Here is a 26,169-nt window from a genome sequence, read left to right as displayed (position 1 = left end):
GGGTCGCAGAGAGTCCGACATGACTGAGCGACTGAACTGCATCGCGTCAAGCCCCGCCCCCCCGGCCCGCCCCCTGCCTGCCCCCTGCCTGCCCCCTGCCTGCCCCCTGCCTGCCCCCTGCCTGCCCCCTGCCTGCCCCCTGCCTGCCCCCTGCCTCTAACTTGAACTGCATCGCGTCAAGCCCCGCCTCCCCGCCCCGCCCCCTGCCTCTACTTCTACCTATGGCGTCAGGCTCCGGCCCCGGCCCCGCCCCCGGCCCCCGCTTCTACCTATGGCTCGAGGCCCCGGCCCGGCCCCGCCCCCGAGCCCCGGCCCCGCCCCCGGCCCTCGCTTCTACCTATGGTGTCAGGCCCGGCGCCCTGCCGGGCAGTCCCGCCCTTGTCCTCGGGCGGCCATGGCGGGGATGGCCGGCCGGCTCGCCAGGTGCTGGTACTCCGGGTTTCTCCGCAGGTACGTGCTGAGCCGGGCCCAGCGCCGCACTTGGACGCCGCGTCCTCGCGGGAGCTCGCTGCCTGTCTCCTCCTCCTGCCGCAGCGGGCCACGCGGGCTGGCCGGGGAGCGTGACCTCAGGCGGCCGCCTCGCGCTCGCCGTCCTCGGGGCCCGAAGGAGGTCTGGCCCGCCAAGCCCGGTCCCGCCCCGCCGGCCGCTGCCGGGCTCGGAGACGCCGCCCCGGGCGGGTGGGGAGACTTGTGCGCGGCCTGCCGGGTCGGGCCTTCCAGAGGACCGCCCCGCAGTCCGGGGGGTGACTCGGGTGCTTCGCGGAGGACATCCTCCGGGTGACTTCTGGCGGGGCGCGCGGCGGCCCACGTGAGGCCGGACCCGGGGCTCACAGGCGACGGGGAGACCGCACGGCGCGCCAGCCGCCTCCGTGGAGAGGCACGTTCCCGGTTTATGTATTAAACGGTCGTGCTTTGTAATTGTTTTTAAAACTCGATTTTAAAAAAAATACGTTTGTATCGTATTTGGGGGGGAGCACATTTCGGCCTTTATTGACATTTCAAATTTTCTGTTCGTTTTCTACTTGAAACTTGCCAGCTGCCAGATTCGTGTAGGATTCAGAGTTTTTCCTTTTTAGGGGGGAAAAAAATGATTCCGTTAATATAAAACGTGTCCTTTAGTCGCTAAGTCTTTTGTGACCCAGTGGATTATAGCCCTCCAGGCTCCTCTGTCCTTGGATTCTCCAGGCAAGAATACTGAAGTGGTTTGTCATTTCCTCCTCCAGGGGCTCTTCCCGACCCAGGGATCAAACCTGGGTCTCCTGCATTGCAGGCAGATTCTTTACCACTGAGGCACCAGGGAAGCCTAATGTAAAACCAGAAGGCTAATTTTACTGAATGGCATTTAATTCAAAGTTTGGGCTCACTCTTTGAGAATTACATTATTGCAGAGGAGGTGATACATTTGTTATGTTTGGGGTTTATTTGTAACTTGGATGCGAGTCTTTGCTGTGAACATCCATTGTTTGTTGTGACCTCACTGCTGTGCTGTGATGCTTTTCCCTTCCCTCTGCTTACAGTGTGTGCTTAAAAAGGACTTACCTGGCCACGCTTGCTGTCCCCACTCTGCTGCTGGCTCTTTAGACTTCTGGAGGTGAGGACTGAGCGTGTCTGCTCAGGGTGCTTCACAGCCTAGCGTCCAGGCCAAGTAGATTCCCCCAGGTAGGTCCTCCACCTCTCTTAGGAAAGAAGAGCTATCTGCAACACCAACCAGTTTTCCTTCTGAAAACCTACCATTCTTCTCCCCTCCTGTTATCTGTGTGTGTGCTGGGACGCACATGTTTGCTGAGCAGTTAGGCATTGACCTGATTAAAGTTTATACTTTGTTAATCAGTAACTACATCATAGAACGAAAGGCTCTTCTTGTGCCCTTGGAGCAGAAGACCAAGTTCCAGCAGCAGGAGCTGGCAGCAAAGTAAGGATTTATTGCAGAACCCCAAGGGAGTGGGAGAAGCAGCCACAGAAACCCCCTCAGGGTTTTTGCCGGGGGGAGAAGGGGGAAGAGCAGAGAAGCTGAAGTTAATTATTGAAGTGGTGAGAGTAATCACTGGATGTCTCTGGTTTATGACTCTGGCCAGGTGGTCCGTGGCTTGGAGGTCTGTGGGCTTATCCTGCTCTGGAGAAATAGCCTGAGTTTGCATGTTTTGGGGGCTGTTTAGAACGGCAGTTTTAGTGCAAGAACGATAGTATCGGCAGCAGTGGGTTTAGTGGTCTGAGTGGTTTCATAGCGCTGTTTGCCCAGCATTGAGGTCAGAGGGGACGAGAGAGGGGACAGGATTTTGGGCAGGACGACTCACAAAGTCGGTCAGGAAACTTGGTTCCAGAGGGACGCAGGTTCAGCTGAAGACGCGGTTTCCGGACCTTGGGACGCTGCGCTCTTCCCGCGTGCTTTACCCCCGTGGCCTCGGTATCCTCATTTTGTCTGTGGGGTGCATGTGCACTCACTCGTGTCCGACTCTTTGCGACCCCATTGATTGTGGCCCTCTAGGCTCCTCTGTCCATGGGATTCTCTGGGCAGGAATACTGGAGTGGGTTGCCATTATGCTCAGAGGTTGAGACTGTCTTGTCGAGTGTTCTGTTTGACACGGGTTCCTGGCGGGAAGTATAATCATTTCACAAGCCAGAAGTATACAGGATAGTGTCTCTTAATAAGCCAGGAAAGAGTTTTGACTTTGCCATCCAAGAGCTGGGCTTCCCCTGTGGCTCGCTCATCTGGTAAAATAATCCACCTACAATGCAGAAGACCTGGGTTCAGTCCGTGGGTTGGGAAGACCTCCTGGAGAAGGGAAAGGCTACCCACTTCAGTATTGTGGCCTGAGGAGTCGCAAAGAGTCAGACATGACTGAGCAACTTTCTCTTTTCCAAGAGATAATGTCCAGCTGCCAGCCTCAAAATAAAAGTGTCTCGATGCTAGAGCAGTTTGCTGGGGTGGCCAGACAGGCGGATTCCATGGTGCCCCTGTTTAGCTTTTACCACTACTGATAAGAGTCCCCTTCACCATGGCAGGAACTAGTGCCCCCAAGGTCTTGGAGAGTTATTTAGATCAGCAGAGGGGAGCTCTACCCAGGCTGAAACTCAGATCATCCCCACAAACTCTGGGCATTTACAGTCTGAATGTCCCTTCACCAGTTTTGTTTGCTTGTTTTCAGCTGTACCAGGTCTTGCACCGTGTGGGATCTAGTTCCCTGACGAGGGATCAGACCCAGGCTCCCTCCATTGGGAGCGCAGCATCTTAGCCATGGAGCCACCTGGGAGGTCCCTCATAAAACAGCTTTGCTTCTAAAAAGAACATTTTTTTTGCTCTTTGCCATCATCAAGTGGGTTAAAACAACTTCAGTTGCGCAAGAGGCTTGGCAGCCCTCAGACCCTGCCCAGCGCTCCTGCCCCCCTGCCTCCTCCCAGGCCTCTCATTTACTTCCTGCCTCTGGGCTCCCTGGCTTCTGGCTGCTTTTATCTCTGAGGGCCTTCCTTACCGAAGTTAGCTTCTCTCTGGATTTCTTATCTAGGGACCGGTTTGGAAACCACTAACCATTCGCAGCCAGGTGGCTAGGGCAAGTGCGAGGAAAATGAGGAAAATATCACTGGAGAAATGTAGCGTTTTGGCGTGGAGGAATTGGAAACAGTTAGGAACCCGCGTGCCGGTTTGCAGCCCCCTGCAGGTCCCAGCCCTTGGGCTTCACGTGGGTGGCCCCGCCATGCAAACCAGCCAGAAGGACTTTAACAATGCGGTGAGCCAGTTGAAGCTCCTGAAGGAGGATCCTGGCAATGAGGTGAAGCTGAAACTCTACGCACTCTACAAGCAGGTAAGCGCCACGGGTGTTTGAGAGAGAAGCATCTTGAGCACATGGGTCCTCAGATAGACACGCTGTCTGTTGCTCTGAGAAGGCAGCCTGAGTGTGTAGGTGCGTCGCTGCCTTTCCTCTAAAGACTGTATGCGTGAGAGTTTATTAGATAAGATTTCAGAGTGCTGTTAAGGCAAATAGTCACTCCTTAGGATCACAGCGGAGTAAAAGAGACTTCAAAGATACAACAACCGAAACAGCAAGCAACAGCCAGCCGTCAGAGTGGCCTTGAGACAGCTGGGGAAACTTGAATAGGGATTGAGTATTAGATGACGCCTAGAAGGCGATGGCACCCCACTCCAGTACTCTTGCCTGGAAAATCCTACGGACCCGGGAGCCTGGTGGGCTGCAGTCCATGGGGTCACTAGGAGTCGGACACAACTGAGCGACTTCACTTTTACTTTTCACTTTCATGCATTGGAGAAGGAAATGGCAACCCACTCCAGTGTTCTTGCCTGGCGAATCCCAGGGATGGGGGAGCCTGGTGGGCTGCCGAACTGTTCTTAATAGCATCATGGTTATATAAGAAAAGTTGATTTTTTTTTTTTTAGGAGTGCATACTAAGTACATGGAGTGAAAAATGGTGTGGTGTTTGCCATTCTCTAAAAAAATTAAGCAAAACGGAAAAGAAAAGGATGGTTGAAGCAAATATAGCAAAAATGAGAGTTAATTGAATTTGGGGGCTGAATATTGGGAGTTCATTATAATATTCTACTCTTACATATATTTGAAAATCTTTATAAAAACATTTCAAAACTTGAGTTTTCAGTTACAGTGTCTGAAAACTATCCAGAAAGTCAGACCCTCTGGGCTCCTGTGTCCTCTCTTTTTCTTTCTGTGATCCCTGTGAGCCCCTCTTTGATACTAGTGTGTATATTAAAGAATTTAACCTTGCCCCACAGGGGTCTGACCCTCGCCCTTGGCTTCTGGGAGGTAACTTCTAAGCCCTTGAAATGCCAAGCATGCTAGACCGAGTCTTTGTTTGCCTGGAGAGTCTCAGGATGGGATTTAGAGGGGACTGGCCCCCCAGGTAGTAACAGTGGGGTTTGGAGCAGAGGCTGCAGTTACAGAGAATCACTCAGAAGTGGCCGAGCCCCAGGGAAACTCTCAACACCGAGGAGGCCTGGGTGAGCTTCCCTGGTGAGCGGGACTCTGTGTGTGTCACACGCCAGTTCGGAGACTGGGAGGGCACACAGTCCTCACTCTGCAGTGGCCGGTGCGGGCGGGGCACACTCACGTCCGCACTTTTTTTCCCCACCCTGCCTGCAATGACTGGTAACCGAGAGGAGGAGAGTGTGTCCTGTGAGCCATCATTGCCCCGAGTCAGCACTTCCAGGAGCCCCTGGTCTCACACCCATGTGTCAGAAGTGGGGGGCAGTCTTACGGCCCGTGTTGCCTCTAGCATCCCCGATGGCTAACTCTTGAGAAATCAGTCTTTTTCTTCGGACCATCTTAGCCTCCTTTACCGTCTTTGTCTTTCAAAGCCTCTCTCTTCTTCTCTCTTTTAGCTAGTTATATTACGAAAATTAAAAGCATGGTTAGTAAATGGAGTTTTAAGTTGCCATTTCTGGAAAGAATAGTGCATATATATTTTTAATCTCAAAACACTGCACTTACCCCCCTCCAGCTGCATGTCCTTCAGTTAAGTGTCTTAAGGTCCGGTGGCTCTGGTGCCCACCCCCACCCCGGCCCCCCTCCAGGGGCAACTCTGTTGCTCACTTACCAGACATCCACCACCATAGATTTGGGAGGAATTGGTGGGGAGTGGTACCTTTGAATGAGCTTTCAGGATATAGCATGTTTTCTAAATGTTTGTTGGCTAGTTTCCTTTAAAGATTGTTTGCTTGAACCATCAATGCAAACCTAACGAACGATTACTTTTTTGAAAGCATTTCCCCAAACCCTGATCTTGCATTATGTTCATACGCAGGCAGTTATAACTTTAGGGACTGATAACCCATAATAGCATATTTTGGCTCTCCAGTCTTTTTTTCTCCTGTTTGTACATTTTTAGCGGCAGCATCAAAGAGAGGGCAAGGGAGAGGAAAGTTCAGACCAGTCTCTGCCTTGTGAAGCTACCTGGGAGGGGAAGGCACCATCATGCCAGTGTGCATTTTATGGATCTTAGCTGTTTAAGGTACAGTTTGCATGTGCCTTTGACCAGTAATTGCCCCTCTCCTTTCATAGGCCACTGAAGGACCTTGTAACGTGCCCAAACCAGGTATGCTGGACTTTATCAATAAGACCAAATGGGATGCATGGAATGCTCTTGGCAGTCTGTCCAAGGTACATGGACTCCCATCCTGCTTTTATTTCACTTACTGTGCTCCTAAGGGAGGTGGGTGTTTCTCCCTATTAAGATATAATAAAGATGAGCCTTCTGGGGATAGAGGTCCCTATATCCAACCAGGACCTTCATTGCCAGGTGTACTTATTAGGACAGGAAGTATCTCAAAATGCTTGTTCATTAACTGGGCTGAAATCACCATCTCTCTTTAGGAAGCTGCCCGACAAAACTACGTGGACTTGGTGTCCAAGCTGAGTGCTTCCTCTGAGTCCCCCAGCCCAGAGGCCCCTGCAGCAGACAGGAAGCAACCGGGAAGCGATAGCCTGGTGGTGACCTCCGAAGACGGCATCACCACCATCAGGCTGAACCGTCCAACCAAAAAAAATGCTCTCACCACTCAGGTAACACCATCTGCCTGGAAGTCCATCCTGCTTGTCTTGTCTCCTCTGTTTCGCTCAAAAACGGTAGAGTATCAGCATCCTTTTTGGTTCTGTAAATACAGCCCAGGCAAGCGTTTGGCACTTTGCAAAGAGCGGGCTTGCAGACCGACGTGGAGAGGACCCACTGGGTGGGGATGATCGTTTTCAGTTTTCTCCTTTCCTCGTCTTCCCTCTCTCACGCAGATGTATCATGACATCATAGCTGCACTTCAGGCTGCAAGCAAGGATGAGTCAGCCATAACTGTTTTAACAGGTAAGACATTTCCTTGGATTTCTTAATTAGATTTCTGTTTGGGGGCAGGGGAGGATTTTCTCCTAGAAAGGGAATTGAATAAATAAGCTCTATCATCTTTCTAGTGCTGAGATACCCTAATTCTTAAATACATAAACAATATGGGAAGACATAGGACTGATATCTTTATCATGTAAAAAGCAGGTACAATTTGGTAAGAAAAGCGCTAAACCTGTTAGATAAATTGGTAAGTAAAATGAATAGACAGTTTGTATGAGAAAGTCTTGGCATCAAAGAAACAAGGAAAATGCAACCAGAGTAATAAGCAAGAACACAAATACAAACGATGAGATACCAGTTTATATTAATGCTCGTCTGAATTAGCAAAATTTTATACTATACTGAATTTTGACAAGGTCACGGTAGAATGAATGCCCCTAGCTGACAGCAGCATAAATGACTTTAAAAAGTGTTAGGTACCTTTTAAAAAGACAGCATTTGACAATATGTAAAATGTTCACATACTTTGACACAGGAATCTCCCAAAACATTCTAAATCCTCTAAATGACCATAATAAACCACATGACAGAACGTCCTGTAGACTGTGTATTGCAAAAGCATTAAAAAGTGTAACTGTAGAGACTAACCATATAGAAAAACGTTTAAGAAATAAAACATTAGCAATTATATCACCACTGTGAGCATAATTGGAAAACACGGATGCTGGTGGGCCTGGGCTGATGAGAACTTGATGATTGAACTTGGTAGGGGCTTTGCATGTATGTAGCGGTGAAGGCTAAGGTTCTGGACTCAGATCAACTTGAGTTTAAACCCCAGCTTCACTTCTTACTACTTGTGGGTGAATTCTGCTTCCTAAATGGAGAAGACAGTGTCTTCCTAACCTCGCAGAGTGGTCAAGATGGTGACATGAGGCAGTGCAGGGCAGGGCTCACACAGGCACTTGGGGAGTGGGAGCTCCTGCTGTGTGGATTGGCGTGGCAGAAGCAGGAGTCATTTTATTTTATTTATCTTCTTTTTTGGCTGCATCACGCAGCTTGTGGGATCTTAGTTCCCCAGTCAGGGATTGAACTCCGGTCCTTGGCAGTGAAAGTACAGAGTCCTAACCACTGGACCACAAGGGAATTCCCAGGAGTGATTTTAATTCTCATTGAAATTTGTAAAATATATAATATATCAGAGCACTTTTAGTGAAAAAGAGAGAGTGAGAGAGAGGTGAGGAGAAAGATACCTAACAGCTAATGAGAAAGGGTGAAGCAGGGAAGACGCGAAGATGCTCTGGCATCCCACGTGTGTGCCTAGAAGAAGGAAGGCACCAGGAGCAGTCCAGAGGCAGCACTGGCTGGGTACAGGAGAAGAACAGGTTCTGATTTTTTAGTTAACATTTTTTAAACTAAACGTACAATGCAGGCACATCGTTTCTTAAAAATCCAAAGACTATGAAATGGCAAATAACTAAGCTAGAAACCCCAGTCCTGCATCCTAAAGATACCTCAGCTTTTCTTGAGCCTTCTAGAAACTGCCTGTGTGTGTGTGTGGTTCTCCCTGCCCCTCATTTTATAAACAGAAGAGGACACACATAACACACACATACTACACCCACCTTTCTGTCCTAACTGCATGTCCTGAAAATTTGTTCTCAGTCAGCACCTGCACATCTAAGTTTTCCTCTGCAGGACTGCAAAGTATGAAAGTTTCAGGACTCCATAATTTATGTCATCATTCCCCTGTCAGTGAACAGGTGGATTGTACTTATTCTTTTGCTATTAAAATCATGCTGCAAGGAATATCCTCAGACATCCATCTTTCAGTAAATGTGCAAAGATATCCATGCTGTAGAAGTGAAACTGCTGAGTTTCATAATAACTGGTCATAACGGCCAACAAGTGTATCATACTTTATGTTTGCTGAGCACTGGGCTAAGCATTTTAATTTGTTTGGTAGCTTTCTTAATTTGTAACTCTTCTAAGCTTTCTTGCAGTAACTCTATGAGATTAGGCCCTATTATGACTAGTATTTTACAAGTAAGAAAACCGAAAGATTAAGTGCTGAGAAATGGTGCTTATTCTCTGGGCTTCCCAGGTGGCGCTAGTGTTAAAGAGCCTGCCTGCCAGTGCAGGAGACAGAAGAGATACCTGTTCGACCTCTGGATTAGGAAGATCCCCTCCAGGAGGGCATGGCAACTCACTCCAGTATTCCTGCCTGGAGACTCTCCATAGACAGAGGAGCCCAGTGGGCTACAGTCCAACGGGTCACAGAGAGTCAGACGTGACTTAGCTCACATGCTTGTTCCATAGTTATTTTCTATATACCCTTCACTTTGGTTTCCTATTCTATTCCTGTTCCTATATCTAAGCATTGTAATAACAGGTCCTTCAGTTTTCAAAAAGGATTTTTGTTTGTTTTGCAGTTCTGTTATCAATTCCTAGCTTATAATCAGAGATGATCAGTTTTTCTGATTTTTTTTTAGAATCTGTTAAAATTTCATGTATACTAGATATATATTGAAATATCTACCTTGAAGATTAAGAAGCAAAAAAAATGACCAATTTTTTTTTTATATATCATCCAGAAACACTTAAAAAGTAACTTCAGGGACATCCTTGGTGGTCCACTCCCTCCCTGGTCCCAGTGTCAGGCACACAGATTGAATCCGTGGTCAGGGAAACTAAGATCCCATAGGCCACACAGCCTGGTCAAGTAATAACAATAAATGTTTAAATTTAAAAATTTTAAGAATTAAAAGTAAATTCACTCTTGATTGTTAAGGTGTAGAGTTATAATTATGTCGATTAAACTTGCCTTTCTAATTCATGTCATGTAGATTCCCTAAATTCTGCTTTCCCTTCTAACTTACCTGTCTTGGACCGAGAAGAGCAGGCTGAACGCATCCTTTTGTGATGGTGCCTCTCTGGGCCCATCCAGCGCCGGGTGACCCTGCCCAGAGCCTCACACGCGCTGCCAGCTCCGGAGAACACCCCGCCCTGTTCCCGCCCCCGTCCCCCCTCCCCAGTCCGCCCTTCAGGCCTCAGTGCCGCTGTCCCCGCCTCGGCAGATGGGATCAGAGCCCCGCTGCGGCGCTCGCGTCCCTTCGTGGCCCAGCCGCGTTGCTTCGTCCGCGTGTCCTTAGTGCAGCGGCCGGTCAGCGAGGGCGGGCACGCGGCGGGCTCACGGCGCTCTCGCCCAGCGCGCGAGGCGCCCGGCGCGGGGCGCGGGAGTGGCGCCGTGCTTTGTTCGCAGGCAGCGGGGACTACTTCTGCAGCGGGAACGACCTGACCAACTTCACGAACCTGCCGGCCGGCGGCCCGGAGGAGATGGCCAGGAGCAGCGAGGTCCTGCTGAGGTGAGGGGCCGTCTGCCCCGGGCGCTCGCCCGTTCATCAGGGTCTGAGCTTGCGGAAAAGAGAGACACTGGTTCCCTGCGGTCGGCTGTGACTTCCGACAAGCGTGCTTGTCCGGCCGCCGTCAGGAAGGGCGTCTGGTTCCTCGCGGTGACTCCGGTTCCGCTGCGCGCAGGGGACTGGAGACGGGCCCTGCTGCCCAGCACCCTGCTGCCCAGCACGCCGGGACCCCGCGGCCCGTGCCGACTCCGAGTTGGCCGCTGGCTCACGGCCCTGACCGAAGGCCCAGGACGCAGGATCTGGACTGAGGCCGGCCCCGGGGCCCCTGCAGGCACCCCTCCAGTGCCCTGCAGACGGGGCCTGGGTGAATTGCAGGCTGCAGGCCGGGGAGGCGCCCGGAGGTGGAAACGTCCCCAGCCCCCACAGAGAGGCGCGTTCCGGACCCCGGCCCTGCTTGTACCTCGGTGAAGCTGTTGCAAACAGCTCCACACGCTTGTCTGTTTCCGTGTCTGCAGGGATTTCGTCAACTGTTTCATAGACTTCCCGAAGCCTCTGGTGGCCGTGGTCAATGGTCCGGCCGTGGGGATCTCCGTCACCGTCCTCGGGCTGTTTGACGTCGTGTATGCGACCGACCGGGTAAGTCCGCCGGCAGAAGCGAGTGATGTCAGGCTGGTGAAGACATGCTCCTCCAAAGGCTGTTTGGGCGTTGCCGATAGTAAACAGAGGGCATGCGGTCGGGGTTAGAAGGGATGAAAGTTACATTTTCCCCAAAGAATGAGTCTTCCTTGACATGCTTTATTCTTCCTTCACTATTAACCTGAATTTTCCTAAACACCAGTGTTGTCTCGAGCATTGTCCCAGCCCTTTTGGTTCTGTTTACTCTCACCCTTTGACACAAGACTCATTCAACTTTGCTCTAAAATAGTCGGGAGACCTTCAGACTTGCAAGCACGGGTGAAAAAAAAAAAGAGCAGCTTTGAAGGTTATGCAAGTGAGTTATCTGATCTTTTTTTTTCAGTGTAAATGAACCCTGGAGTCTAGAAATCTAGACTATGAAGGACTTTCGGGCGGCATCTACTTTCACGCCCCCCTTAGCAGATAAGAACCCGAAGCTCAGAGAAGGTGCTGCCTCATGCTCACCATTGAATTACATAGATTTGCACCCCAGTCCCTACTGTAGCAGAAAATAGAAATTCGGAAACTATGGGAAAGTACAAGGAAAACCGTTGATTTAGAAATCACTCCTTGGGACTTCCCCAGTGGTCCAGTGGCGAAGACCCCACGCTCGCAATGCAGGGGGCCCAGGTCCACCCTTGGTCAGGGAACTGGACCCCACGTGCCAAGCGAGAGTTTGCATGCCACAGCTAAAGACCCCTCGTGCCACAGTGCAGAGCCTGTGTGCCACCACTAAACCTGCTGTGGCCAGGTAGATAAATGCTAAACATTTTTTAAAAATAAAATCACTCCTCTCCCCACTCAGAGATAAGCAGTGCTAACATTTGGGTTATTTAGCTTACCTAATTTAACCAGTCCCTGACACTGGAACCCTAGCATGTCTAGTTTTTTTCCTTATAAACAAAGATGTGGTAAACATTTATCTTAGCACTTTGACCCTAGAACTTCTCCTGTAGAACTAATAACCACCTCTTAGGGTTATCAGAGTCTTAAAGTGACTCTTGCTTTTGTGGCAATGAAATTTGCTGACGTACACGTATCCTTGCAAGGAACAGTTGGTTTTTGCCGCTGTACAGACTCCTGGTTTTGTTGGAGGTACCTTCTCCAGTAACAGGGCCATTTATAAGGGTCCTTTACTCCTTGCTCCATCTTTGACTGGATTCCTTTCAATCTGATTGGGCATATTGTCAGATCTAATACTCATTAATAATTTCCCCGTAAAAATAGCAAGTGCAATTCTAGACACTTGGCTACCTAACCTTTGTAGGTAGAACTTTCTGCCCAAAGGCAGAAATTCACAGTCTTCAGTCCCATTCTGTGTGGTAGATGACCCATCAGTTGACCTTCTTTGAGCAGGGTGAGAGCAGAAGTTCCTGACCTGAACTTGGTGGTCTCTTTCTGTAGGACTTGAAAGCCAAATAGTGTCATATTTGCATCTTATTCTCCCACTAGATTCCAGGTGACTGTCACGGGCATCATCTTTTTAAAGATTCCCAGGACTCCATCTTATGATACAACTTAAATTAAAACTGAAATCAGAGGGAAATGTGTGTGTATTATATATGCTGACAGATTGGGCCCACAGTAAGATATTTGACAAGTAGTGACTACTGCTGGGAGTTCACCCAACTGAATTAAACCAAGATTTAATTTCAAATCAGAGAAAGACACAGAAGAAAGAAGCTGTGGAGAGGAATTGATTTTATAGGATCTGTTCATTCCTGGCTTCTTGAATGTATACCATATTAAATGTGGGTTAACATTTAACCCATGTAACCAATTATTCTTTATTATGGACAGTAGGTCATGCCTATCTATTAGTGTCTCCATCAGCAAACAGCACATTTCCCCTTTGAGCTCATGAAAAGGTGGAAGTCATAACAATACTAGATAATTGAGTGGTCAGTCCACAGGAGACACTCTGCTGACGCCCATTACATGTATTCAGTAAGTGCCCATAGTAACGGCCCCGTGAGGCAGGGGCTCTCATCCCCATTTCACAGATGAGAAAACCGTGGCACAGAGGTCAAGAAGCTCCAGGGTCACCAGGCAGCCTGACGCCGTATCTAACCGTCTCTGCCTCTATTGCTCTTATTCCTGACAGTTAGCTCAGTGTTGCTTATGATCATGTTTATAAGTGAGTTAAATGCCTCAGATCTTTCGCTTTCCATGTACCTGTTTGTGGCGCTTTCCAGGGTTGGCTCCTTCTTTGTTTTCTGATTATGTTCCTTCCTTCTCAGCACATTTTCTCCAAAAGGCTTTCTTTTGGGGGCAAAAGAGAAGGCAGGTGACTTTGATATCTGTTTTCTTTATACTTTTATTATTTTGACTTGTATGTGTTGCACATCATATGTTTTTATCTTCTAACAGTATTCATTGAAAAAAACCTCAGCCATGTCTGATTATGGAAAATGAAGTCTAAATATGCTGTTCACAGAATTGTCAATTATAAGTTAATTTCCTAAGAACTTTTCATTCATCAAGAAACACAAAAATATTTCTGACATCTAGGAAAACACAGTTATTGTAGTCGAATAACTGACTGACTCTGTAGCCTAAATAACCAATATTAAAGTAGTTTTGGGTATTTAAAGCCAATCAAAAACCTCTGGGGCAAAATCAAGACAATTGAGAAAACAGCAATAGAGGCTAACCTTGCTAGTATAGTTTTTAAAATGAATTAGTAAAGTGATGGATCAACAACGCAAGCTGGAGAGGAATAATACGGCTCACAGAAAAGAAAGTATAACTGGCTCTTGAAAATATGAGAAAGACACCATTAAGAAAAGGATTTGTAAACAGAACACGTAAAGAACTCTTACAGCTCAATAATAAAAAGATAACCAAGCCAACTTAAAAATAGTGGGCAAAGTATTGCAAATTACTTCACCCAAGAAGGCACTAAATAGCTGATAAACACGTGAAAAGATGCTCAGCATCATTAGTCGTTGTTTACTTGCTCGGTCATGTGTGATGCTTTTGTGACCCCATGGGCTGTAGCCCGCCAGGCTCCTGTGTCCATGGGATTTCCCAGGCAAGAATACTGGAGTGGGTTGTCTTTTCCATCTCCAGGGGATCATCCTGACCCACAGGTCGAACCCAGGTCTCCCGCATTGTAGGTGGATTCTTCACCGCTGAGCCACCAAGGGGTTAAAACCACACCAAGACGCCAGGGCACCCCTATGAGAGCAGGCAACACCCTGAAAAGGCTGATGCCGATGCCAAGGCTCAGGGAGGACTTGGAGCATTTGGAGCTTACACTGCTGGTGGTTGAATGGTGCGGCCTCTCTGAAAATAGTCTGGCAACTTCTATGTTAAACCACACATTTACCACACAGCCCAGCAATTGCACGCCTGGGCATTTACCTGAGAGAGTTGAAAATAGACATTCACCGTAAGCTTACAATATCTAGAGTACTGGAAATGCCACCGTGGCTTCAACGGGTGAGTGGATAGATGGCTCCTGACACACCCATCCGATGCAGTACCGCTCAGAAAGAAGAAGGAGCAAAATCCTGGTACATGAGATAGCAACGTGGAGACTCAGGAGCCTTCTGCTAAGGACAGAGGCCTGAAAAAGGAGAAGAGGGTGCAGGATGCACGATTCCATTTGTACACATCTGAGAAAGGGCAAAACTGTAGGAACAGAGCCCAGATCGGTGGTGGCTCAGGCATGAGAGGAACAGGCTGACTGCGGAAGGGCACGAGGAACCCGAGGCTGTGCACTCAGTCTGACCCTGCGACCTCGCGGACTGTGGCTCACCAGGCTCCTCTGTCCACGGGATTCTCCAGCCAAGAACACTGGAGTCGGTGCCATGCCCTTCTCCAGGGGATCTTCCTCACCCAGGGATCGGGCCTCTGTCTCTTATGCCTCCTGCCGGCAAGTTCGTTAGCACTATGGGCAATAGAAAGATTCTATATCTTGACTATGGTAGTGGCTACGTGACTATACATTTGTTTAAAACTCATCAAACTGTGTATGTTCAGAGAGTCAATTTGTGTGTATATGGGCACACGTTGAAGATACTGTGGTCCACTTCAAGACCACTGGGATAAAGCAAGTATCACAATAAAGTGAGTCAAAGGAATTTTTTGATTTCCCGCTGCTTTGAGAAGTTACGTTTACATCATAGTGTAGTCTGTTGAGTGTGCAAATAGCATTGTGTCTAAAAAACCATGAGCTATTTTTAAATGTTTTAAAAACATTTTAATTTGAAAATAGCACTGTTGGGAAAATGGCATGGATAGACCTGCTTGATACAAAGGTGCCACAAACCTTCAATTTATTTTTTGAAGAAAGAAAAAAGCCGTGTCTGTGAAGCACAGAAAGCAAAAGGTCAATGGAGTGAGGTCAGCCTGTGACACGATAAAGTACTTCAGTTAAGCATTGCAAGGAGGACACAGACAGATGGCGATGTTTTTGAAATCACATGTGAAAAGATGATTTTCTTTTCTCTTTTTCTCTCCAAAAAGGCAACCTTTCACACCCCGTTCAGTCACCTGGGCCAGAGTCCGGAAGGCTGTTCCTCTTACACTTTCCCCAGGATAATGGGCTCAAGCAAGGTAGGTCTCAGAAGCCTTAAAAATAAACGTTAATAAGTCTCTCCACTCCAAAAGCCGTCCCGTACTCCCTGTTCTTTCCCTCGATAATAGATAATAGGGACGACACAGAAGCACATGATCTGCCCCGCAGATCCGAGAGTTTTAAAGAGAGGAGCCGGGCCGTGGGGAGGGTCTTGTGTGGAGGGGGTTAGCACTCGGTCTGCCGCTCCGCAGACAGCGGGTCACGCTGAGCTGGGTGCCCCTGCGCCCGGAGCCGCCCTGGCCTCTCCAGCCTTCTCTCCGGCCTGCTCAGGGCAGGGTGGGCACCCAGGGGCCTGTGGCTGCTCCAGCCTGTCCTTGCGCCGGTGGAAGCCTCAGTGCCCACCGTCTGTGTGCAGGACCCCAAGGGGAGTGTGATGGGGCGGGGCACCAGGGGTGGGAGAGGCTTGGCAGACATCCTCTGAGATCTGAGAGAGGAGTGGGGATGGAGCCTTTGCCTGTTGCTGTCAGATTTCCACGGGGAAAAAATGTGGATTTTTTAAAGTTTTTTTTTTTGGCCATGCCGCATGGCTTGCAGGATCTCAGTTTCCAGAGCAGGGATTGAACCTGGGCCACAACAGAGAAAGCCCAGAATCCTAACCACTAGGCCACTGAGGAATCTCCCTTTTAAATCTCTTTCTTCCGACACATTCCCTGAAGTGTTACACAGATTTGAACTTGAAAAGTCGGGCAGACCCAACTCGAAGGCTTAGAGCGTTTGGCTGTGGAACAGTCTTTGAAGAACATAGAGAAAGATACCCACTCAGTGACCCCAGTTTTGTTAGGACCTGAACGTTAGTCTTCATCACCTTCCTCCAGTTAATTAGAGTTCATCTGACTCCCTGGGCAGGCCTCCCAGAGCCAGACCACTGTGTGAATTTCCAGGGAAGGGGATTTTGACCGTTGCTGTTTCTAAACACCGGCTGTCATTCTCTGTGACCATGAGTTGCCATTTTTTGTTGTTGTAATTGTTTATTGTGTACGAAACAAGGAATCATAGCTGCCATTTGTCATAGACCCAGTATCTGGCATTTCTGCTCCAGATCCCAGCTCTTACCTCCCCAACATAGACACACAACAGAAGCAGCAAACTCCACAAGCCTTCTCGAAAGCCTGACGGTCTTGGCACACAGCCTGCACAGCATTGCCTGTGGGGTCATCAATTTCTCCCTTAATGAGAAATGCTGGCGCTCTCAAAGACCAAAGGAAATGGCCACGTGTCTGCTGAGAGGAGCTCACTCTGAGTTACTGAGCCTTTCTTCACTGAAGTCACGTCCTAACCTTGCTTTTCATTCCAGGCGGCAGAGATGCTCCTTTTTGGGAAGAAGTTAACGGCCCAGGAAGCATGTGCCCAAGGACTCGTTACCGAAGTTTTTCCTGACAGCACTTTTCAGAAAGAAGTTTGGGCCAGGCTGAAAGCATATTCAAAGCTCCCCCCAAATGTTAGTATTCAGGATTTTTTCGTTTGTTTGTTTGTTTGTTTTACTTGCAAGAACCGTTTGCCTTAAATAGGCAATTTAAAAACAAACCAGACACCTTCGCTTGCTCTGAGCACATGTAAATCTGATATTAAAAGTAGCCGTAATAACGTTAGAAATACTGACTTTTTACAAAACTTACCAAATGGCCGTTCCACTTCTGGGCTGTGGAGACAGAGGGGCATTTCTTCCTGGGCATGACTTTGAGGAGGCTGACCAGCCGCCTCTGCTGGGACTTCTGGCCTCGAACCCAGGTGAGCAGGCAGATAGATAGGTGAGCTTCGTGAGGACGCTTGCACGTCCACACGTGCCCGCCGGTGAGCGACTCTCTCATATCCTTGCTGCTCAGAATGCAGTCCTGGAGCCAGAAGTGTGCAGTCACAGGGCCCGCCCCACACCTGCCAAGGTGACGTGCGCACACACGAACGCTTGAGAAGCCCTGTCTTCCTTATAAGGTGTCACAAGATCAAAGGAACAACGGAGCCACATAGTCATCAGAATTCTAGAATGATCCTAACTCCTCTTAGAATACCTCGTCAGCTAACTGTTGGTTTTGACTTTTCAGGCCATGAGAATTTCCAAGCAGATCATCAGAAACAGGGAGAAAGAAAAGTTGCACGCGGTCAACGCGGAAGAAAGCAATGTCCTGAGGGAGAGGTGGCTGTCAGACGAGTGCATGAACGCCATCGCGAGCTTCCTGTCCAGAAAGACGAAGCTCTGACGGCCGCGTGGCAGCGGAGCTGGGCGCCTCCAGGGAAGCGTTGTACCGCTGCTCCCGCTTGTCAGCCCCCGAGCCGAATAAAGTTTGCTGTGCCTTCTTTCAGTGCTTAAATACCAGTTGCTATGATTGTATTGTGCTGGAGCCTTGATGGAAGACAAATGATGTCAAGCGCGCTTGGGGAACTTCTGTGGGCCCTTGGTCAGGGGCAGGGTCAGCTCTCGCGACATGAACGGCTGCTGCCAGGCGCACTGGAACAGGCTGCCCGGTGCACTGCTCTGCAACGCACTCACTGCGTTGCAGGCCGAGACCATGTGTTTGAAAACCACCACGGCACTCTGCCGTCCACACAGAGTCACCGACTCTATCGGCCCGAACACCGACAACCTCTGCGTGACCGAGGCAAGGTCTTCGATGGGTCGCATGTTCTTTTTCAGCCATCTGACAGGGAGGAATGGGCAGAAAGGAGCAGGACTGTCAGAGGGTCAATTAGAATCTTAGTTTCGTTCCACCCCTATCATCTGCCGAAAAGATGTGGAGAATTAGACCGTTTCCCAGGAACGTGATATTCCATATCAGTGGTTATTTCCTCATGTTATTGTCCCATCTTCATTCTCATTTAAGATGGTCCCTTATAAAAAACACATCTGAAAGCTGCCTTCACTGTCCTTGTAATCTAATAAAAACACAACTTACGGGGCACAGTAAAATTGGTGCTGAGTGGGAAAATGTATAGCTGTGCGTGCTTATGTGAAAAAGAAGGAAACTGGCGGACTAGGAATATAGGCACGGCTCGGGCACTCAGGGTTGCACCCTGGGTCCCTGGGCGTGTTGGGGCGGGCTGGTGCTTCCTGACCTGTGCAGCACAAAAGCCCTGCGGCTCAGTGGCTGGGTCCCTAGAATCCCACTCCAGCCCGGCTAGGTCTCCACTCCCCGACCTGGAATGTGGCGGCCCACGGGGATCCCACACGCCTGCTCCGTCTCTGAGCACGCCTACAGACGCTGGGTGCAGCGGAGGGTGAAAAGGCAGCTTGTGTTTTATGCAGAGCAGAGCTTGTTTTCACACTCGACCACATACGCCAGAGACGACTTCAAGTCATTTTTTAGCTAAGGCACCAGGGGTTCGCGGTCATCCTGTAACGTCTCTAAACAGGCCCGCCCGGGACAAAGCTAGCCACCTACCTGACAACTATGGTCGACGTCGGAGGCTCCTTTGTGCTTTTACTCCACAGGCGGCATTTCTTCCACCCTTGATTGGCGCTGTTGTTTTGCCTCCTTCTCCACAGGGGCATACTGCTTGGTTTGGGGGTCAGATTAATCTCTCTTGGAAATTGATGTCTTTCCAAGATCCTTTCTAAGCCAGAGAATTCCGAATTCTCACCTAGTAATAGAATAAGTGTTAGTCGCTCAGCCGTCTCCAATTCTGTGACACCTCCCCCTGGACTGTAGCCCGCCAAGCTCCTCCGTCCGTGGAATTCTCCAGGCAAGAATACAGGAGTGGGTTGCCATTCCCTTCTCCAGGGAATCTCAGTCCAGGCATTGAACCCAGGTTTTCTGCACTACAGGCAGATTTATTTTATTTTTTTTGTGTGTGCCAGTAAACAACTTTGTCTTTTATTTGCCTGAGGCCAACTGTGGTAGGCACTGAGGCCCTAAGACTTCCAGAAGAGGGGTGGGGGTGGGGACCCATCCTGCCTGCCCCATCCTGCTTCCTGCAGGAGATGCAAGAACAGATAAGTGTACCCTCACGCCAGCAAGTGTCTCCTCCATTTTGTGCGTCAGTCGCTCAGTCCTGTCCAACTCTGCGACCCCGTGGACTGTAGCCCGCCAGGCTCCTCTGTCCAAGAGCTTCTTCAGGCAAGAGTACCGGAGTGGGTTGCCATTTCCTTCTCCAGCTGGCAGACTCTTCACCACGTGAGCCCCAGGGAGGGCCTGGTGCAGCGAGCATTGGAGTAACTCGGTGTTCCTTCCCATCTCTGTTTGGTTTGAGAACGGCTATTCGTGCCATTTAGTTGCTACTTAGCTCTGCCATTTCTTCATTCCAAAAATACCAGTGAGCAGCATTTAGACCTTAGCCTGGGCCTGGATGTCTGAGAGACGCCCAGCAAGCAGAGAGTGAAGGATTGCACAGGGCAGGCACTGAGGCTCTCTGGTGTGATCTGTCCGTGACTCTCAAAGGGCAAGTGCTTCAGTGATAGTAACCACACACTGCCCCGACGGCACACGCGCTGCTTCACACGGATGGCCCATAATCAGATCGCCCGTCAGCCGTGAGTCAGAACTTGTGTCAGAACGTGTTCCAGGACACTGCTTCCTTCCTTCATCAAAACCATCTCTCCCCCTCCAAAGAAAAGAGGGAGGGAGAAGGGAAGTCAGTTAAAATGCACGTCATTTACTGACAGAGCTGAGTTACCTTGCAGGGCAGGCTTTTTATCTCTTTGCCAACTGGTAACACGTTGAGAAGCAAAAGCCAGTTTGCAGGCCGTGCTCTGAGCATCTCTGCAACCCATTCAGGTGAGAAGAAGCTGTCACACAGCTGCGGCAGGAAGAGGAGCTGAGCCTCAAGAGATTCAGAGAGGCCCTGCATCAGACTCGGAATTAGATCAGAGCTCATCCAGCCCCCGTTATTCCACCGGCTGGATCCCTGAAGGTCCTTCCCGGGCAGGGTAATTGGTAAAGACCCCCAGGAACATTGCCTCATGCAGATTAAGTGAACTAAATGGTATAATGACAGTGATCAGCTTCATCCTTAGAGGCCAGAAAATCACACCAAGTGACTCAAGAGCAGGCCTGAGTATGGGGTTCCCGCCTGCGGACGAAGGCCAGGGTTCTCGCGGCGGTTCCTGAGCCGCATGACCACACAGCTGGGCCGCCCAGCCTCCCTCAGGCTCCCAACAGCAAGAGCGTAGGGTTTGCTTGATTGTCAGGATTTCAAATCTATTGATAATTCAGGGGACCGAAGCCTACATGGCAGGATCACCACCAACTGCTAAAGGCGTGTCAACACCTATTTGTGTCGACACTGGAAGGCTAGGAGAACAAACAATCAACATATAACTGGAATATTGAGAAATCAAAACCCACTTCTCCAACCTCACATAAATGCTCACTCCATTTTCAATTTTAAAACTGAATTTCAATCACAAAAATTAAAGATGGATGGAAAGACTTCCATTAAAATAAAATTTAACAGCTTAAGTATAGTGAGTGAAAGTCGCTCAGTAGTGTCTGACTCGTTGCAACCCCATGGACTGTAGCCCGGCAGGCTCCTCTGTCCATGGGATTCTCCAGGCCAGAATACTGGAGTGGGTAGCCTTTCCCTTCTCCAGGGGATCTTCCCAACCCAGGGATGGAACCCAGGTCTCCCGAGTCGCAGGCAGATTCTTGACTGTCTGAGCCACCAGGGAAGCAGTATGCTGCTGCTGCTGCCAAGTCGCTTCAGTCGTGTCCGACTCTGTGCGACCCCATAGATGGCAGCCCACCAGGCTCCGCCGTCCCTGGGATCCTCCAGACAAGAACCCTGGAGTGGGTTGCCATCTCCTTCTCCAATGCGTGAAAGTGAAGTCGCTCAGTCGTGTCCGACTCTTCGCGACCCCATGGACTGCAGCCTACCGGGCTCCTCCGTCCATGCGAGGTTCCAGGCAAGAGTGCTGGAGTGGGCTGCCATCGCCTTCTCCAGGGAAGCGGTGTACAGCGTGCGGAAAATTAATGAACCTCAGAGCCAGGGGACCAGCAGGGGGCGCTCTCAGCCCCGTGTCCACAGCGGAGCCCAACTCGGAAGAACGACCCGGCCCGCTCCTCTCCCGCAGGGCTCAGCCGGTTTGTTCGCTCCTCTTGTTTCCCTCCCAACCTCCTTTACCTTCCGTAAAAGCGCTCCCCTGTCCTTGCCGTGTGGTGACTTCCTTGTGGTTTGCTGATTTGCACTTCTCCGTGGATACCGAGTAAAGCCATCTTTGCTGGAGAAATACTGGGCGGGCCTTTTAGTTCAAAGTCAACAACAGTCAAAGGAACCTCTTCCTTCCTCTCATCGCTGTCCTGCCACCGTCCCGAATTTGCTGTGTCTCCTTCTAGAACCCTTTTCTAAACAGTCATGTACATATTTACATCTATGAATTTACAGTCTTCTTTTGGCAAAAATGGAATCATTGTTATTAAAACTCTGCAGAGTGTTTTGTAGATATGTTCGTATCGACTGTCTTTTTAACAGTATTTCACAGTATGAATGTGTCTGTTTAACCATTCTGTTGTTGAATGCTAATAGGCTTTTTTAGAACTTTTCACCTGTATAAACAGCGTTTCGACACACACCTTTGTTCTTGCATCTCTGTGCAGGGTGGGCCAGTATTTCTCTAGGTCACTAAGCAGAAGTGGAATTGCCAAGTTGAAGGACACGCGCATCTAACAGGATGTATTGCGGATTTTTCTGTTGGCTCAGTTTTGTTCAAGCCCACAAGGTCTGAAAAGCATCCAGTGGCGCCAGATACCCAACTATGAACAACAAACTTATCTATGTAAGAAAAAGCTAAGCATTCTTTTAGGCACGTGAGGATTTCTTTAGGCAAAGGTGCTGTAGTGCTGGGGACTGGAGCATCTCCTAAGCCCCAGTATCCCCGGATGTGGCCTCACTTGGAAATAACCTGCAGATGTAGTTAAGATGAGGTCATACTGGGGCAGTGTGTGTGCTAAGTCACTCAGTCGTGTACAGCTCTGTTCGACCCCATGGACTGTAGCCCACCAGGCTCCTCTGTCCATGGGGATTCTGCAGGCGAGAATCCTGGAGCGGGTTGCCATTTCCTACTCCGGGGGTTGAGCCCGAGTCTCTTGCGTCCCCTGGATTGGAAGGCAGGTCCTTTACTGCTAGCACCGCCCGGGAAGCCCTCTTCTGGAGCAGAGCAGGTTCTTAATCCAGTATGGTACGCCTCGTAGGAAGACAGACGCGCACACAGAGAAGACGGGTGTCACGTGTGCAGACGCTCCTGAGACAACGGAGGCAGAGAGTCGAGTGATGTGTCTGTAAATCGAGGAGCACCAAGGATTCCCAGCAAACTCAAGAGACCAGGAAGAGGCAAGGAAGGGTCCTCTCCCAGCTGCTTCAGAGCCTGCTGACACTCTGGCTCTGGACTTCTAGCCTCCAGGCCATGAGACCACACATTCGCTGCTTTAACCCCCCAGTCTGTGGGTCTACATTCTGGCAATCCCAGGACACTCTGCTTACTCTTTACTGAGTTCATTCAGTAAGCCAGCAACATACATTTTAAACTTTGACAAAGACTTTCAGATTACCTTCGAAAAAGCCTGAAGCAATGAACATACCATCAATTGTGAGGGTATTAATTTCCCCACGTGTTTATCATTATTGATCTTACAAAATTTGACCCCTCTGATGGCTTAAAAATATCTCCTCAATTTATCTTTTTAAAAATATTTCTTTCTTTCCTTGGCTGCACTGAGTCTCAGTTGCAGCACGGAAGAGCTTGAATCTTTGTCGCTGCGAGCGGGATCTTTAACTGCAGCCTGCAAAATCTCAGCTGTGGCATGTGGGATCGAGTTCCCGGACCAAGGGCTGTACCCAGGCCCCCCACCCTGGGAGCTTGGAGTCTTAGCCACAAGACCACAGGGAAAAACCCCCTCCTTGGTTTTCTGTTACTTCCTTGATTACCAGAGTGTTTGAACACCTCTCATGTCTATTGGCGGTTTGTATTTCATCTTGTGAATTGCCAGTGTATAATGTCTGTCTATTCTATGAGGCCCTTACACTTTTCTTGATTGCTATGTAATCTTCGGATCTTGGGATTGATTCACAATACTGTACAGGGATTAGGGATTAATCAGAAGACAAAATGCAGGAGACCCAGTTCGATTCCTGGCTTGGGAAGATCCCCTGGAGAAGGAAATAGCAACCCACTGCAATATTCTTGCCTGGAGAATCCCACAGACAGAGGAGCCTGGCAGGCTTCTGTTCATGGGGTCGCAAGAGTCAGACATGACTTAGCAACTAAGCCACCACCAGAAGACAAATCACCAAAGCAGCCTTATGTTCTAAAATCATCACCGCGATACCCGCCTTCCTACCCAGGACCTGTGTCTTCATCAGTGTGGCAGCTGCCACTTCACTCCCTAAGGCCCTGGGGGCTGGTGGCTACCATCTACCTCTGCCCTTCACCTGAGCTCGAACAACGCGGGAGGCAGGCTCCACCCAACTCTGCAAATCAGTCCAGTTATCACCTTCCCTAACTGATCCAGGAGGGGCAGCCACTGCACACTGCGAAGCCTGTAAGGCCTGGGGGAGAAGTGTTCCTCCAGGATGGTGCAAGCCTGAAAAAAGGAAGAAGGAGGGGTAGGAAACAGAGCAAGGGGTAAACTTCAAAGCCTGACCTTTAACTGGGAGGTTATCCCACTAAGCTTAAAACCAGATCTAGGAACGAACTTGTACATTCACTGGTCTTTGTCACTTAGGCCCCTTCCCGTCTTTCCAGATTCACAAAAGAGCAGGAGGCGGCGCTGGGAAAGGCAGTGTGTAGGTGACCTGCGCGTGAGCTCTGAGCACGTGGCCCCACAGCACGAAGGATGGACATGGTCGAGGTCTCAGGCGTGAGCCACACCTGCTCTGCAGGACTAGCTTCTCACTCGTGACCAGAGGGGCTTCCCAGTGGCCTTAGTGGTAGAGAACCCGCCTGCAACGCAGGAGATGGTTCCATCCCCGGGTTGGGAAGGTCCCCGGCAGGAGGGCACGGCAACCCACTCCAGCATTCTTGCTGGAGAATCCCACGGACAGAGGGGCCTGGCGGGCTATGGTCCATAGGGTCTCAAAGAGTCAGACGTGACTGAAGCGGCTTAGCACACACCCACGCATGACTACAGAAGGGGCATGGGTACCGCGATAAACTGCAGGCTTCCTAAAGAGTTGGCGCCTGCCCTCTGCCCACATACATTTTTTCCTGTCCTCCTCACTCTGGCAGGAGTGGAGCAGCTCCATCAGATGATTGGGAAGCAGCTTGTGAAGGTTGGACAGAGTCTCAAAGGTGTGACGGAGAACCTCAGGGTGGCTGTAGTTTTTCGGGGTCTTAGGCTTCTCGAGGAGCGGCAGTTTCAGCTCCACTTGGCTGTTCCTGGCTGTCCCCATGATGACCCTCTGAGTTACGGAGAAGAGCGGAAGGAGAGCGGGGCAGGGGAGGCCCTGGCAGCGGCTCGCTCCAGGCTCTCCGTCATCTCCAGGAAGGTGCCATGGGCCCTCTTTTCTGCCCTCTGGCTGCTGAGCGTTCTGAGGGTCACAATGGCCCAGAGCTCAGCCTGGAACCCTGAGTGTGCGCCTCGCATCTTCCACCCAGAGGAAGCTCGCCTTTCACAAATATCCCGAGTCTGAGGGGGATTTTAGGCAGAAACCTGTTTCCTGTCCAGACACGGACGATACCTAAGGAAGGCAGGGTGCTTTCCTACAGGAGGGGAACTCAGTGTGCGCACATCAGTGATATGTTCCCATCCGGCCCCCAGTGGAAGCTGAGCACCTTGTGTGAATCTAACTAAGGCTCTGCAGACCTACCTGGCCCCTGCGAGTGTGGCCACAGCAGCGAGCTCTCCAAGCAGAACCAGGGAAAGAGCGCCATCCTCCACGGCTGAGGGCATGTCCAGATTAACCCAGGTAAGAAGCTCAGCTGCTGCTTATTTCCTTAGACTAACACGAGGAGGCGCAAGGAAGCGAGCAAAAGATGCTCAGCCCCAGCCTTACTAGAGAAGCCGTTCTCGATCGTAGGCCAAAAGCAGACGGAGGATCAAGCAGGCAAAGATCAAGCAGGCAAAGAACAAGCGGCACTGGTGGCACAGAGGGCTGCACTCGGTGGCTTGCAATGGCCTCTCGACAGAATGGAAAGGAATCTCAGAAAAGAATGCATATGTGTGCATGTGTATGTGTGTTGTGTGTGTGACCGAATCGCTTTGATGTACACGTAGGCTCCTCTGCCCGTGGGATCCTCCAGGCAAGAATACTGGAGTGGGTTGCCTTGCCCTCCTCCAGGGGATCTTCCCAATCCAGGGATGGAACCCAAATCTCTTATGTCTTCTGCAGGTTCTTTGCCACCAGTGCCATCTGGGAAGCCCTTTAAAACTAATCCAGCATTGCAAATTACCTACACTTCAATAAAAATAAATGAAGAAATAACAAAAGCAGACATACTAAATGATCTTAAACCACCACACCTGAAAGCACAACCCCCAAAAAAGACAGGAGTTGCCAAGAACTACTCCCAGAAATTGGGCAAAAATGCAAATAATGAAATCTTTTATAGGTAATCCTGGCCAGGCCCCAACCGAGCCAGGCTCACCATAGTTGGTCTGTTCCATGAACTGGCTGGACACTGCCGAATGGTCAGAAACAGGGAAAGCCACGGCAAAAACTGGGCTTCCTGCGTGGCTTTGAGGGTAAAGCATCTACCTGCAATGTGGGAGACCTGGGTTCGATCCCTGGGTCAAGAAGATCCCCTGGAGAAGAAAATGGCAGCCCACTCCAGTACTCTTGCCTGGAAAATTCCACGGATGGAGGAGCCTGGTAGGCTACAGTCCATGG

At 49.9% G+C, this 26,169-nt stretch overlaps 3 protein-coding genes across 3 annotated transcripts in view; 1 reads left to right on the top strand and 2 right to left on the bottom strand.

Moving 5' to 3' along the window:
- The first annotated feature begins 331 nt into the window (after positions 1-331).
- ECI2 (enoyl-CoA delta isomerase 2) lies at positions 332-17,748 on the top strand. The gene is made up of 10 exons (XM_052649800.1): positions 332-450; positions 3,647-3,800; positions 6,027-6,125; positions 6,339-6,527; positions 6,750-6,819; positions 10,058-10,160; positions 10,673-10,793; positions 15,306-15,395; positions 16,712-16,855; positions 17,457-17,748. The coding sequence occupies exons 1-10, from the start codon at positions 395-397 to the stop codon at positions 17,610-17,612; spliced, it is 1,182 nt and encodes a 393-aa protein (XP_052505760.1). The 5' UTR covers positions 332-394; the 3' UTR covers positions 17,613-17,748.
- The window catches only part of PRPF4B (pre-mRNA processing factor 4B), a 63,725-nt gene continuing 44,115 nt past the window's right edge, over positions 6,560-26,169 (bottom strand). Inside the window, exon 17 of the transcript XR_008200194.1 lies at positions 6,560-6,570. The gene's annotated coding sequence lies outside the window, so the exon portion shown is untranslated. The remainder of the gene's footprint in view (positions 6,571-26,169) is intronic.
- Positions 17,777-24,732, bottom strand: LOC128056998 (uncharacterized protein C6orf201 homolog). Its single transcript, XM_052649841.1, has 3 exons — positions 24,540-24,732; positions 18,792-18,990; positions 17,777-18,050 (listed from the first exon to the last, which is right to left on the bottom strand). The coding sequence occupies exons 1-3, from the start codon at positions 24,730-24,732 to the stop codon at positions 17,777-17,779; spliced, it is 666 nt and encodes a 221-aa protein (XP_052505801.1).

This window comes from Budorcas taxicolor, chromosome 11 (genome assembly GCF_023091745.1).
Source record: "Budorcas taxicolor isolate Tak-1 chromosome 11, Takin1.1, whole genome shotgun sequence".
NCBI classification, from domain to species: domain Eukaryota; kingdom Metazoa; phylum Chordata; class Mammalia; order Artiodactyla; family Bovidae; genus Budorcas; species Budorcas taxicolor.
The sequence above is the reverse complement of the archived record's forward strand: the minus strand, read 5'-3'. Positions and strand labels throughout refer to the sequence as shown.

What these genes read in the sequence shown, in the direction of transcription:
- ECI2 (XM_052649800.1), top strand. Translation starts at nt 395, where the DNA reads ATGGCGGGGATGGCCGGCCGGCTCGCCAGGTGCTGGTACTCCGGGTTT. An exon ending in AAAATGCTCTCACCACTCAG is followed by an intron (nt 6,528 to 6,749) that starts GTAACACCATCT and finishes TCTCTCACGCAG; the next exon opens with ATGTATCATGACATCATAGC. An exon ending in ATTCAAAGCTCCCCCCAAAT is followed by an intron (nt 16,856 to 17,456) that starts GTTAGTATTCAG and finishes TTGACTTTTCAG; the next exon opens with GCCATGAGAATTTCCAAGCA.
- LOC128056998 (XM_052649841.1), bottom strand. Translation starts at nt 24,732, where the DNA reads ATGGGGACAGCCAGGAACAGCCAAGTGGAGCTGAAACTGCCGCTCCTC. An exon ending in TGAGGAGGACAGGAAAAAAT is followed by an intron (nt 18,991 to 24,539) that starts GTATGTGGGCAG and finishes TTCTATTACTAG; the next exon opens with GTGAGAATTCGGAATTCTCT. An exon ending in ACGTCGACCATAGTTGTCAG is followed by an intron (nt 18,051 to 18,791) that starts GTAGGTGGCTAG and finishes CCTCCCTGTCAG; the next exon opens with ATGGCTGAAAAAGAACATGC.